Source organism: Microchirus variegatus (genome assembly GCF_963457635.1).
Source record: "Microchirus variegatus genome assembly, chromosome: 11".
Taxonomy (NCBI): Eukaryota; Metazoa; Chordata; class Actinopteri; order Pleuronectiformes; family Soleidae; genus Microchirus; species Microchirus variegatus.
The window spans coordinates 25,577,982-25,593,592 of NC_139812.1; the positions used below are offsets into that span (position 1 = coordinate 25,577,982).

The 15,611-nt window shown below is 40.6% G+C and overlaps 1 protein-coding gene across 1 annotated transcript in view; it reads right to left on the reverse strand.

Moving 5' to 3' along the window:
• Nucleotides 1–15,611, reverse strand: part of pcsk2 (proprotein convertase subtilisin/kexin type 2) — a gene marked incomplete at both ends in the record, with an annotated part of 47,470 nt that overhangs the window by 6,718 nt on the left and 25,141 nt on the right. Inside the window, 5 exons of the mRNA XM_083897461.1 lie at nt 5,740–5,967; nt 9,079–9,179; nt 12,109–12,324; nt 14,808–14,983; nt 15,507–15,595. Of these exons, the coding sequence (XP_083753587.1) occupies nt 5,740–5,967; nt 9,079–9,179; nt 12,109–12,324; nt 14,808–14,983; nt 15,507–15,595 (810 nt within the window). The remainder of the gene's footprint in view (nt 1–5,739; nt 5,968–9,078; nt 9,180–12,108; nt 12,325–14,807; nt 14,984–15,506; nt 15,596–15,611) is intronic.

A 15,611-nucleotide genomic window follows, 5' to 3' on the forward strand; every position in this document is an offset into this window, starting at 1 on the left:
ATAACGCGTACAGGAATAATTCAAGCACAGAGGAGAGAGAGCGAGAGAAGGTTAGAGATTAAAAAAAAAAACGACGCCGCTGCACAGTGCAGGGCCGCTGCGTGACAGCTCGGTTCATAATGAGAATGTTCTCCTCCAGCTAAGTAAGCCGCAGCCGGAGCAGCTATCAGATGAGCAGGCTGCGCTTTCCCAGCATTGCCTTGTTGGTGTTTATTGCTTTTTTTTGTCCTCTGGTGATACACTATCATCAGGGGTGGCTTGTTATAATTATATCTCTACCACAACAGCAGAGGCGAGAGAAGCCGCACGGTGCTGCTGTGAAAAACACGAAAGAGATTATGACACACGACGCTTTTTGAAAATAGAATACGCTATTTCTAGCCTGACAAATGAACGCTTATCCGTTCAGATAATGAAGGTCTTTCGTCCGTGTCATGATGCAACAGATCCATCACTGATCCGTGCTGTCACATCCAGGCTGCACGTGACACCGAGTCCTGCCCTCCATTTGCATGTGGTGTCCTCAAGGATGCGATGGAAGCCAAATGTCTCCTCGGGGATTCTCCTCTTTCTTTTTCTTTTTTTTTTATCTGGCACTGCACTCAAGGGAAACACACACACACACACACACACACACACACACACACACACACACACGTAAAAGTGTTGTCGTGACTGCATCGCCTGTGCAGCACTGATTAGAGAGAAATCGGAGGTGTTGATGGTGGCAAAAGAGAAAATACACAGTCATACCTTATTCAGTCTGCCTTTTTTATCTTCACCCACACATTGACACTTTCACAACGCATCTAAAAACTCAGAGGTTAGGTCTCTCCCTCACACACACACACACACACACACACATTCTTGTACTTGCCGCATAGCCTACTGAGGACAAGCATTTCCACTTTATAAATCAACACAATTACAATTACCATAGACTCTCAAAATATCGCAGTAAATATCTTACCATAGACTCTCAAAATATCGCAATAAACATCGTACCATAGAGACTCTCAAAATATCGCAATGAATATCGTACCATAGACTCTCAAAATATCGCAATAAATATCGTACCATAGAGACTGTCACAATATCACAATAAACATCGTACCATAGAGACTCTCAAAATATCGCAATAAACATCATACCATAGAGACTGTCACAATATCACAATAAACATCGTACCATAGAGACTCTCAAAATATGGCAATATATATCATACCATAGACTCTCAAAATATGGCAATAAATATCGTACCATAGACTCTCAAAATATCGCAATAAATATCGTACCATAGACTCTCAAAATAGCGCAATAAACATCGTACCATAGACTCAAAATATCGCAATAAATATTGTACCATAGACTCTCAAAATATCGCAGTAAATATCGTACCATAGACTCTCAAAATATTGCAATAAACATCGTACCATAGAGACTCTCAAAATATCGCAATAAATATCGTACCAGAGAGACTCTCAAAATATCGCAATAAACATTGTACCATAGACTCTCAAAATATCGCAATAAATATTGTACCATAGAGACTGTCAAAATATCGCAATAAATATCGTACCATAGACTCTCAAAATATCGCAATAAATATCGTACCATAGACTCTCAAAATATCGCAGTAAATATCGTACCATAGACTCTCAAAATATCGCAATAAATATCGTACCATAGAGACTCTCAAAATATCGCAATAAACATTGTACCATAAAGACTCTCAAAATATCGCAATAAATATTGTACCATAGACTCTCAAAATATCGCAATAAATATCGTACCATAGACTCTCAAAATATCGTAATAAATATCGTACCATAGAGACTCTCAAAATATCGCAATAAATATTGTACCATAGAGACTCTCAAAATATCGCAATAAATATCGTACCATAGACTCTCAAAATATCGCAATAAATATCGTACCATAGACTCTCAAAATATCACAATAACTATAGTACCATAGAGCCTCGCAAAATATCGCAGAAATATCGTACCATAGAGACTGTGAAAATATCGCAATAAATATCATACCATAGACTCTCAAAATATCGCAAATAAATATCATACCATAGACTCTCAAAATATCGCAATAAATATCATACCATAGACTCTCAAAATATCGCAATAATTATCGTACCATAGACTCTCAAAATAGCGCAATAAATACTGTACCATAGAGACTCTCAAAATATCGCAATAAATATCGTACCATAGAGACTCGGAGGACCTTAGTTAAAAACAGACTATAGCATGTTTAAGACCTAAGGAATTGATTTCAGTGAAAACAAAGTGAGGACCGGCCAAAATGTCCTCACTTCGTAAAAATGACCTCACTTTGTTGGTTAAAAACCCTCAATGGTCCCCAGTATGCCACAAGTACAAGAACACACACACTCACACACACACACATACACGCCTCCACCTGGAATCCCTTTCCTGGCTGTAAATCAGTTTAATCGACAGTGTTTCCACGACACGCCACCCTGCACCATTTATGCTCCTCTAATTACAACGAATACGAACGCGAGACTCAGGAAATCACCGGGGCACCTCAAGCCTCAGGATATGATGGATGGATGGATGGATGGATGGATGTATAGATGCAAAGGAGGGGACACGGAAAAGAGATAAAAGACGGAGTAGCGAGGGGAATGGCAAACGATGGCAGGAAACTCGGCCAGAGGCGCAGATGAGAAATGAGATGGCGGCGGGAACAGACGCGAGGACAATAGGACGATAAGGAGGAAGCTTTAGCAGCAGCTCCATGTGTGAAAGATGAGGCAGAGACGTGGGATCTCCTCCACAGCAGAGGCTGGATTATTAAAAACGCCAAAGTATGCAAACCTCTGATAGATTGAGCAACATTACAGGATCTAATAACAAGGATCTAATATAACAATGGATTAAAATGCAGTCATCAACAATGGCTAGAATTACATTGGGTTACTGGGTTTTCAGCTCACATACACACATTTCTTTTAATATTTAATTCAAGGTGCCGCGTACAAGAATTCTTCCACTTCCCGAGAGCATCTGGGAACGACGACGGCCTTCACACACCAGCGAGAATGTTGCTTAGCTGTGTTTTTGTAGAAACCTTCCACGTCAAAACATGAACCGCTCCCTCTGGCCTCTGTAAAAGCAAGGCTTGGGCGCGAGCGTGCATATAAAAGGCTTATTCCAAGGTTATAAAAAACCGGAGAAAGTTTTATTTTGAAGCGATTATGCACACATACAAACATAAGAATGAGTACGATATTCAATGTTGGCCAATAAACCTCTCCAAATGTTACACACAGGACCCGACAGTGACGCTAACAAAATAGTGCTAAGCGTGCCAAACTAGTGCTAAGCGTTAATGTTGACTAAGATTATGTTGCCTATAATTTTTTTTTTTTTGGCAAAAGATTGTCTACCATGAGTGACAATTCAAAGTAAATGCTAATCTACTGATTAGCGACGGTGCCAGACAACTAACTGCACTCCACAGTGCCAAAAATACAGCAAGAGTTAGCTTAAGATTGGTACTGTTAGCTGCGATTAGCCACCGTAAGTGACAACTAAACCGACTAATCTACCGTTTAGCAAACGCGCGAGACTACTATCTTTACGAAACAGTGCCAATTGTACAGCAATAGTTAGCTAAAGAGTGGTAACTTTAGCTTTTAATTAGCAACCGTAAGTGACAACTAAAACAAAAATGCTAATCTACTGTTAGTAAAAGTGCTAAAGTACTATCTGTATTGAAAAGTGTAAATATTTAGGTAAAGATTTGGTAGGGTTAGCTGAAAACTACCATGAGTGATATCTAAACCAAAATCAACTAAACTACTGTTTAGCAAAAGTGCTAATCTGTCATGAACAGAGCCAATTATATAGCGATAGTTAGCTAAACATTAGTACATTTAGCTTTAGTTAGCTAGCAAAGGGGACAACTAAAACTAAACGGGTTTGCAGTTCAGTAAAAGTGCTAGAATATAAATATACAGCAAAGGTTAGCTAAAGCACAGCTAACATTGGTAATGTTAGCTGTGATTGGCTAGCATAAGTGACGAAATGCAACTAATTAAGATAGGAGCAAAGACACTGTCTATATTAAGACACGTTCACACCCAACAGGCCGTGAAATCCTAGGACGACGTGAAAATCATGTTATTGAAGTTGAAACGTCAATTATTAGCAAGATGCTAATGTGACCAGGAACGATTTTTCTTCATCGTAAAATGACTTCGACTCGTCTTAAAGTGAACACATAAAAACTCCACACATGCATTATTCAGCATGAGTTAAAGTATTAAAGTGTAGAAACAATGAGTAAATCTCATTTTCATGTGCGTTGGGAGTTACATTTCATTTCTGCCCTTAATTTAGACTTTTAATCAAGAGAATGGAACCCTGGGATATCTTTTCGTCAGTTTTATGGGTGTTTCCCAGCATCTGTTACGCAGAAATCTAATTCCGATGTCAAAAGACTAATGAAGTAATCCACAACGAGCGGCTGCAGTGAGACTATATCATGACAAATCTGCAGCAACAACATCTAATCTAAATATTACAGGGTTATGAAGTGGACACTCCCATTGCAGATGCGTTATTTAATTTGGACTTATTGGGATTTACCCGCTAATTAGATGAGTGCGTCTCAGGCTCAGCGGGGTTTTCCTTTCATCGTCTGGCTACACTGCAAAAAAACAGCGCCGCGAGAAATAGGCCAAATATTATTAAAGTGATTTAGATTTTATTTCCGTTTTCAGGACAAACAATCTGCCAACGGGGGGTGGGGGGGGGGGGGGGGGGATTTAGCTTGGATAAGATATTTAAAACTAGCGGATCGTGGATTTTACATTTGTATTGAACACGTCCTTTTATTTTAACTGGTATGCAGTTTTAAGAATAGCTGCAAAATCGTATTATTAATGTATTATTACAGGGTCTCAAATTTAAGACTTTCTAAGACCATAATGAATACAATTTAAGACCCATTTCACATCCATACTGGCAAAAAAGTACAAAAGACATGAAGGAAAATTGGAGCCACAAATCATTGAACTAGCAGTTCGGCTTAGCTGTGGGCTTTCATTAAGTTTTCTCCGCTGCTATGCTATGCTAAGCTATAACAGACCGCGGCGCGCGCACAGCACACTAGCTAGCGGTGCTCGATAAATTCTCCCCGGGCAGCAAAGGCGGCCTACTTTAGTTCTGTGTTGTAGTTATGCTAGCGCATAAATAAAAGTCACGTTAATCGAATTTTAAGACCTTTCGAAATTGTATTTTAAGACCTTTTAGGAGATTTTAGGAGAATTTAAGACATTTTAAGGCCTTAAATATTAAGAGAATGAAATGAGAGATGAGATTATTCTTTTATTGAAAAAACTCTTTCTTTTAATTTATCGGAAAATTGATTCCAAATTTACGATAAATAGGTTTGAGTGATTTTTTAATCATTCAGAAAAGCTTCAAATGAAAAAAGATGATTTTTCAGCTTCATAAACGTCAATATTTTCTGGTTTCTTTGCTCCATATAATAATAAAAAATCCTTAAAATAGAATTATTTTGGTTTGTGGACAAAGCAAAACATTCGAGAACATCATCATTTCTCGAAAATCAACATTTTTTACATTTTACGGACCAAATAAGTCCTTGATTAATCGATTAGTTGCAGCCCTGATATAGAGTTCACTGCAGCACATAAATGAAAAAAAATTGCACATATACGTGACTCACTGTGTCTCCTGAATGGAACCAGCGACGCAGTGGAAACGCTCGGGCACAGTTTTCCAGTCCTTGGACATCTTCACCATCCCCCCCGCGTCCAGGACGCCGTAACCAAACAGGTGGTTGAACTCCAGGCCCACGCCGTTCCTCCTCCACTGGTGGACGTCGTCGTGGAGCTGGTTCCTCTTGGAGGTCAGGACGGACAGATGCTGCATGTCTCTCCACGTCAGGTTAGGACTGTAGTGGAACACACACACAGAGAGAGACGAATCAGCACAAACAACAATAAAACACCTCTTAGATTCATTGCTTTGCTTTAATTTTCGTCCCCGTAATTATATAAACATAACCGGGGCTCTGTACAATGAGGCAAATGATTGCTTTTGGCTGTGTTGTTTCCACCATTATCCCGGCAGTGTGTGTGTGTGTGTGTGTGTGCTCTTGTACTTGCGCCATACTGAGGACCAGTGAGGGTTTTTAACCAACAAAGTGAGGACATTTTTACGGAGTGAGGACATTTTGGTCGGTCCTCACTTTGTTTTCATTGAAATCACTTCCTTAGGTTGCTATAACATGCTATACTGTTTGTCAAAAAAAAAAAAATCAAATTTTGGACGACATAGTATATAGTATGACTTTTTTTGTCAAATTCTGGACCAAACATTTTTTGCGTCAATTTTTTTTTCAATTTTTTGACCAAACATTTTGGGTCCAATTTTTTTTTTCAAATTTTGGACCAAAAATTTTGCATCAATTTTTTTGTCAAATTTTTTTCACATTTTGGACCAAATATTTTGGGTCCAATTACTTTTCTCAAATTTTGGACCAAAAATTGTGCGTCAATTTTTTTTTCAAATTTTGGACCAAAAATGTTGCATCAATTTTTTTTTCAAATTTTGGACCAAAAGTTTTGGGTCAAATTTTTTTTCACATTTTGGATGACAGTATAGTATGACGTTTTTGTCAAATTTTGGGTCAATTTTTTTTTTCAAATTTTGGACCAAACATTTTGGGTCAAATTTTAGTAGATGTCATTCATGAAGTAGATATTTGCAATTGTGTTGATTTATAAAGTGGAAATGCTGGTCCTCACTTTGTAAACTCTTTTACCCGGTCCTCAGTATGCAGCAAGTACAAGAATGTGTGTGTGTGTGTGTGTGTGTGTGTGTGTGTGTAGTGACAGCTTTGTTCTGGCTGACTCACTGCTGCTGTTACATCGTTCAAGTGTGTTTGGGCAGTAAAAAGGTGGCACACACTCGTTCCTAACAGCCTCGGGGGTTATTTGCCACCGGACAGCGTGAGCATCCGCGCTTCCCAGCCGCGACATCATTATCGTGTGTGCTGAGCAAACAGTGTTTCTTTGTTCAGCTCGTCTGGCCCCGGTGGTGTCGGCTATAAACGGCAGAGTCGAGACGAGTCGGCCTTTAGCTCGAGAAAGGAAGCGTCTGAGGATCGGAATGGATTGGCCTTATTGACGACATATTACGGTATATTTTTTTTTAAGGGATTTGCAATTTTACTTCTCCACTTAACAACCTTTTCATAGTGAAATAATTTCTCTTTCCCTTTAGGTTTCGTTTTCTCCGCCACTGTAGCTCAGACGTAACTGGCAACCCGTGGTTGCTCGGCAGCTGAGGATCTACTGACTGCAGTGATTGGTGCCAAAACATGATTTCAAAACATAAACATGATTTGCAGTCTGCAAAACATTTTTTAATGCAAATATTTTGTCTGTACTGTTGTTGTTGGTGAGTTCAGTTTTTTATATGAACATTATTCCTGAGTCTCTGTGACATATTAGGAGGATTTTATGGCCAGTTGCTTTAATGTTAACTAACGTTGTTAGTAATAATTATAATTATAATACATTTTTGTTGGCAAAAGATTGTCTACCATGAGCGGCAATTCAAAGTAAATGCTAATCTACTGATTAGCGACGGTGCCAGACAACTAACTAACTGCACTCCATAGTGCCAAAAACACAGCAAGCGTTAGCTTAAAATTGGTACTGTTAGCTGTGATTAGCCACCGTAAGTGACAACTAAACCGACTAATCTACCGTTTATCGTTTACCGTCCATGGAGAAAATCATACATTAGACATCACAGGACAAAAGCAGTTGTCGATCGACTGCTGCCTCCATCGGTAAGTTCAGCTGTGTCATTTTAAGACGTCGGCTTTTGAAATTCTTAATTTCAGATTTACCTCAGACGAGGCAGCAGTAGACCATCAGCTCCTGTGTCCAGGTGATCTAAAAATGCCGATTTTCTCTACACTCTTAGAAATAAGGGTTCCAAAAGGGTCCTTCTTCAAGGGCTGTGGTTCTACCTGGAACCATTTGCTTCCGAAAAACCCTTTCCCGAAGACAGGGTTTTTCAAGGGTTCTTGGTAACACTAATGTTTCCAGTAAGAACCATTTTGATCCAGAGAACCATTTAAAACCCCTTTACTGAATAAAGGGTTTTAAAAGGGTTCTTGGTGGAACCCTCCAAAAGGGATCCAGGTGGAACCTTTATAAAAAATGATCTACCTGGAGCCAAAATAGGGTTCTCCTATAAGGACAAGCCGAAGAACCTTATATGAGTGTATGGACTTTGGTGGTGGGAGAGTTAGCGGTTTATCAACTTCTATATCCAGTCAAGATAAAGACTTTAAAAGTAGCGTGCGCTTATTTAAATGAGGTTAGTCAGTGTCTCAGGTTGGTTCAGAAAGAAAAAAAAAGTATATTTATACTCACAGATTAAAGTTCTTGTACCTACATTAGCGTCTACATTGAGGTGATCGAGTGCTCGTGCAAATCCCCTTATCCTGCACTGTATCTCTGCATAGGAGATGCAATTATACATAAAACATAAGTGCTGCTGAGTGCGTCCTCACAATAAATTAACTGCATCTTATAGTCTGCTGTAAAGAGCCCTGATCCAAATATGATTCCTGTCCTTGGCACAAGCTCACTGAGCCCCGCTGCATTGTGGGCCGACTGAGTGTAAGTGCTGTTTTACTTTTTCGTTCAGCATCATGTCTGATCAAATTAGCAATCTGATGAAAAGTGGTGAAATGATTTGTGCTTTTTTTTTTTTTTTTTTCTTGCTGCAGCAGCAGCAGCAGCGCAGAGAGAAAACCAGAATAAAGGGTTTTCGAAGGACGGATGATTGACGGATGAGGATGTCGGTGCAATAATGACATAAAAGTTGCGCTTGGAAGGAAATTGTAGCTCCAAAAAGAGTGAATGAAAACATCATTTAGACGAGTTGAATGAGGTGTTCCCGATAACTCAATAAGGTTTTTATAGCCCACCGGAGTCAATAATCACAGTTAAATAACTGCAAGGGGCATTAAAACACATACTTAGCCTCAAGAGCCAGAGCGAAAACACCAGCTGCCTCTGGAGCTGCTGCCGATGTACCAGAGTGACGCAGCGTGCAGTTCCCATACAAGTCTGTCGTGGCCTGAAATAAGAAAAATAATACATTGAAATCAAAGCAATGCATTTTGATGTGGTGCTCTATGAATATAAAATATACATTTCTTTGTTTGACCTCAACCATATATAATTTCCATATAGCAGCCTCATTGTGGAACAGACGAGGAATGTTCACATTCCAGAATTCTGGTAAATGTTATACATTTTTAAAAAAAATGATGGTACCTTAGGAAATAGGAATAACGTGTACAGTATATTTTTCTCAGAAACCCAAATACATTGGTCCACCGTAATAAACTCTTCCAGTGTTTTAAGCTGAGAAAAAAAATTCTGTTAAATTTCTAGGAACCAATTTATCATTTATTTCTTATAAAGAATACAGTTAGCAAATGTTACTATGTACTACCTATTACGTATAACTACTGCTACTACGTAATATTACAACATAATATCTACCATTAATAACTGTCCTTATGTATTACTTTTTATGGTACTCCCTAATATTACTACATAATGCAGGTAGTAATTTTTACTATGTATTACATATTATGGTACTATGTAATATTACTACATAATACAGGTAGTATTTTTTACTATGTATTACATATTATGGTACTACGTAATATTTACCACGCAATACGGTTAGTAACTGTTACTGCATGTATCTGCATAGAAATGGTAACAAACGTTGTGTTTTTTGATAATATGGTAACATGTGAGTGGAGAATTGTAAGGGCCCCGAAACAGAGCCCTGTGGAACTCCACAGTCCAGTGTTACTGAATTTAATTGTTGATTACATGCTTTTGTACAGTTTATTTTTGTTTATCATCTCCTAAATGTTGAGCATTTAGGAGATATTAAATATATATTAAAAAAAACAATTGAAACCCTTACAACTACTTGTTATTATCAGTAGTAGTAGTAGTCATAGTGGTAGTAACAGTGGTTGTCGTATTTTCAGTGTCAAAACAAGTCCCATCCTTCTCTCTATGTACGGACAAAAAGAATAAAGTCAAAAGCGCATTCGTTGGCTCAACTCCTGCATAAACACCTCAGCCGTCACGTTGTGTTTATATTTACTTAATACGCATTTATTTATTTAATTCGGTCCTTAATTAGAAATGATAACAGATTGACTGCAATTAGTCGGGAAACCCTGGGGAGGATCTGTGGCTCAGTCAACAGCCAAAGGTAATTTGCATAATCACAAACACAAACCCTGTTGCCTTTGTGTCCTGGGAAATATGCGCGGGGCCTAATATCAAATGTCAGTCTATATATGTAAGAGCTTTTATTACCTTGACATTTGCTGTCAGTGTCTGCAATCTGTCTTCAGTAAATGGAAGTCAGAATCATCTTTAAAGCCCAAATTGTCTCTGTTTTCACAGTGTGACATTATGCTCTCAGACACGGTCTGATTCTGGTGACTCATCGCCTCGTTCTTTCAGGGATCACCCACTGGTGAAACGCAAAAACACTCCATGAAAATTAACTCTTTTCTTATGGTTTCCTATTTACCGTCTCTCACGAGAAGAACCAAATACGATGAGTCAATACAAACATTTTTGGCATGTTTTTCGTAATAGCAGCGGCAACTACGCCGCGAGAGCCGCGATCATCGCAGTACGACGGCGGCCTGATGTGCATCTGGACGGAATGTAATCAAAGATTCAGAGCTTATTTCTTCACCATCAGGCAGCTGTTACAGTGGAACAGATTGTCAGGTTGTACCCGATCTCCTCAAAGGCCTTGGAAATACAGAAAATAAGCTCTTTTGGTTATTAAACTTCTTCAACGTGTCCTTGTTTGACACTAAAACTTCTAAGACAGTTCTAAGACAGTTCCAGAAACGATGGAATCGTCCTTGCCCCACACTACCCTCTGAGAAATGAAAGTGCTAAGTAGAACCATATAAAGTTCTTCGGCTTGTCCTCATAGGAGAACCCTTTTTGGCGAAAGGTTCCACCTGAAACCCTTTTGGAAGGTTCCACCAAGAACTCTTTTGAAATCCTTGGAAAGGGGTTTTAAAGGGTTCTCTGGATCAGAATGGTTCTTACTGGAACCATTAGTGTTACCAAGAACCCTTGAAAAACCTTTTCTCAGCCCTTGTAGAAGGACCCTTTTGGAACCCTTATTTCTAAGAGTGTAGAGGATTTTGACACCACAAACTTTGGAATCTCATTGAAACCTGCGTGATTTAACGTGACTTTAGAATGTAAACAGACATGTAGGAGGTTGGCGTCGTTTTGTGCTGAGAAATGCTAAAGAAACCAGTGGATGAAGTCACGGAATCAGCATGTCTTGCCTACAAGTTGATTCGTACATTAGGGTTCTACGCAACTGCCGTTTCCCTCAAGTTTAACACTTACTATTTGAAATTGGGAAGACGCCGACGCCTCCCATTATGTTCAAACCTCACATCTGTTGATGCCTCACGCTACAAGATAATTTGGCCAGATAATCTGCTCAAATCAGCCTGAAATCATACGCCCACCCAAGATCGGGATCAAAATCTGGCCAATTACCCTCTATGGGTGTGGGTGGGTAAGGGACACTATCTATGTTCCCCGGGTCCTATGTTCCCCGGGTCCTACGTTCCCCGCTTTGTATGCGACCGCTTTGTATGTTTCCCGCTTTTCACATACATAGGACCCTACCCCTTACTCTAACCCTAATCCTAACCCCAACCCCAACCCCAACCCCAACCCTACCCCTTACCCTAACCCTTAGCCTAACCCTTACCCTAACCCTAACCCTTACCCTTACCCTACCCTAACCTAACCTAACCCTAACCCTTTACCCTGGCGCTCCACACCCAGGCTTCCACAAAGTGGGGAACATAGGACCTTTTTTGGGAAAAACGGGGAACATAGGACCCGGGGAACATAGGTACGACCCCGTGGGTAGAGGGTAAGGGGGCATGAAACTGACACATATTCCCAAACACACTCACAACGCCCGCCTCCGGGTTCCTCTTGCGTCCGTTGCTGAACGTGGACGCCAGCGTGGAGGAGCAGCTCTCGTCGTACAGCGCCGTGCGCCCGTCGTTGATGGCCGAGTTGATGGAGATGGTCCACATACTGGAGGCGTAGCCGTCGCAGTTGCAGTCGTCGTAGCTGCCGCCGTCTCCCGACGCCCAGACGTAGATGCTGCCTTTTCCCCCGCGGCCCTAAAAGAAGACGGTCATGGATACTTTAAATACTGATAATAGCGGATACTTTAATATCTGCTATCTTCACACCCAAAAACAGTTGATTGTTCTTTTTCCAGCCGTATGATGAATGACTGTCTTGTCTCCATCTGCGTGTTTGTGTCACTTTTTTGTGTGTTTGAGTCACATTCTGTTGCCCGACAGAGGGTGGTGGGTGTTCAATTTGTGTTATTTTGTTATGACTAACAAAAGAGTTCCCACTGAGTGAGCAAAGCACCCATAAAACATCAAACCAACAGCAATGGTACCATTAACTAGTAATACAAAAACAAGTTTGACTTCTGGGTAAAAAAAAGCACGTATTTGAAGCTGGATTAGTTGACTTTTTGTCTTAAATTTGTTATTAAGAAGATGAGGGACACTGTTTTTGATGGAGTAGCTTGTGTTTGAGGCATTAGATTCGCCAATTCCACATGTATAATCTCAATAATTGTTGAGATTTGCACCTGGATCAGCAAAAAACATTATTGGACAGCCATATACACTGGTTTAGAATAACAATTAGCTTTGCTTTGACTTCACCGGTAAATCCTATTTGTTTTGACTTGAATAAAACCATTTGGAATGACGTTCTTTGTTGTTATTGCCTTTTCATTTTTCATTAAATTTGCCTTTTTTTGAAACCGATTGCCAGCCGAATGTTTCCCCACAGAACAGAGGATTCCTTCATTATTCTTATTTATTGATTTATTTATTCTCCATTTATTTACATGTCTATTTCAAAGGATTGGTGCATCCATGGTCCTTCTGCCGTTTGGCAATTTGGAAAACCCATATAATTATGCTAAGATGCAAGCGTGGAACCTTTGTGGCGAATATAACATGTAATGTTCTTTGTAATTTCAAATGCTGCACAGCGCCCACCAACACCATCATCACCATCATCATCATCATCATCATCATCAGCTTCAACAACATAAGCTTCCATGAGTGATCATTAGAATCCGAAAAGGCAGATTACAGAGCGGCTGCTCGTGTTTACGTGATCAGAGATTAACAGTCGGCTCTGCTCCTGCTCGGCTAACCTGCCTGAGAGAGAGAGTGCGGGTCATTTCAGAGCAACACCCACACCTGCCGACGCTCGCTGCATTTAATCGAGCGCGTAATTGCCTGTGGCACTGTTAGCATGGCAACTGTGTGTGTGTGTGTGTGGAGTTCAAAGCTGTGTCACACATTAAAGGTGGTACATGTACAAGATGTTCTACAGCAACTTTCAGCGTTTAAAGGGGGGGGGGGGGGGGCGATCCCAATGAGATATGAAAGAGCGGGCAATAGCTTAGCAAAAGTGTTTTGCTTTCCTGTCGCAAAAGTGTTTTGCTTTCCTGTCGCAAAAGTGTTTTAGCTAGCTAGCTTTTAACTAGCACGCCTGTTGTCCACTTCCTCTCCGCTTTCATCTGTTCATATTTTACAAATAGGATTGTTTTCCTCCACTAGAGAGTGCTAGTGAGGCCTTTTTTTTTAGATTTGTTAGCATTCCGACGCATAACAGCTAGCTGCTCTGTTGGCGTCCCTTGTGTTATTAAAATGCTACTAGCTGTGTTACTGTGTGCAAAAAAAACTAAAACGCGCGCAACAATAACGGACTGTAAAATAAAAAAAATATAAATATAAAGAGAGAGCGATAGCTTAGCTAATCTGTTTTGCTTTCCTGTCGCTCGACGAGCACACTTTCCACTTGTCCTTTCTGCTTTCATCTGTTCATATTTTACGAATATGATTGCTTTTCCTCCACTAGAGAGTGCTAGTGAGGCCTTTTTTTTTAGATTTAGTAGCATTCCGACGCATAATAGGCTAGCTGCTCTGTTGGCGTCCCTTGTCTCAAAATGCTACTAGCTGTGTTAATGTGTGCGATAAACCAAAACAAACCATACCAAGACGTATACGGATCACACATTATGGTCACTTTATGTCGTATTACAATAAATAATCTGCTCACGCGTCTCCTTAACAGAGAATCAAACATATTTTGAGTTTTGCGTATTTGCTATTTGAATAGCAATGTGCCAGTCATATGACTTTTGAAGTAAATGACATGAGAAACTCTACTTGGCTTAGAAATACAACACATTAATGTCTTGCACCTCACTTTGCACCTATAGATTAAGCGCTACGTAACTAGCAAAAGCAGAGTTGGACACACCCTAACGCTCCTGCGATACACACTTTAGAGCAGTGTTTCCCAAACTTTCTATACTTTTAAAGATGGCTAACAGTTATGGCCCATAACTGCTGTTGTATAAGTAATGTAGCAGCTTTTTTTCCCTTGTTTTATGCATGCTTTTTAAAACATACACACATAAAACCAAATGGTTGAGAAAATTCTCCGAATTTGGGAACCGCCACTTTAGACCCATGCACAGTTTCCTTTTAATCAGGGACCCAAAGTTCACATTACCATTGTTTAAATGCCTCAGCACAGCGGGACTCGCGCTCTCCCTCACCTTGTTGACGCCGTCAGCCATGGCCTGCAGAGTCAGCTCTCTGGGTCCGTCCACCGTCTTGCCGTCATCTGTCGGCCCCCAGCTGGCGCTGTAGATGTCGATGACCTGCGGCATGTGGCTGATGGACGAGGCCTCGATGATGTCAGTCATGAAGGGCTGGTCCAACATCCTGATGCCTGATGGGGGCGACATCTCGGCGTGAGTCACTGACACTAAAAGCGTTGTTTTTTTTGTTTTTTTTACTGCGCTGTTATTTGACGCTTGAGCGCAGCTCGCGGCGTGATTTATAAAAGCCATTTTCAGCCGGTCGGGTTTCACAGCGTGTCGCAATATAATGTCGTGATGGAACAATAATGCACGTTTATAGCATCGGGTGTGATGTCAGCTTTGCTGCAGGACTCAGGTGTTTATCTTCTAATTTTTTTTTTACAGTTTCTACACCTGGAGCACATTTAAAGTACGAACAGGAACATGCACGTGTGGATATGTCGACTCCGGCTGACCCGTGCAGTAATTCACAGTACGGACGACAAACAACGCAGTGCAGTTTGTCCAAAATTACCTATATTTTACGGCATGTGCCTCGTATTTTTTAGTGAATCACCCTCATCACTGGCTTATTTGCCATCATCGCTGTCTGCTTCATTGTCATTCCCCCTCCTCGCCCCCCCCCCCCTCCTCTAAATATGACACACACACCTGCCACTTTTGAATTGTAGGCGACTCCCACGCCGCAGATGTTGTTGTTGGCCGCCGCTGACACCTCTCCGGCACATCGTGTGCCGTGACTGGTGACACACACAC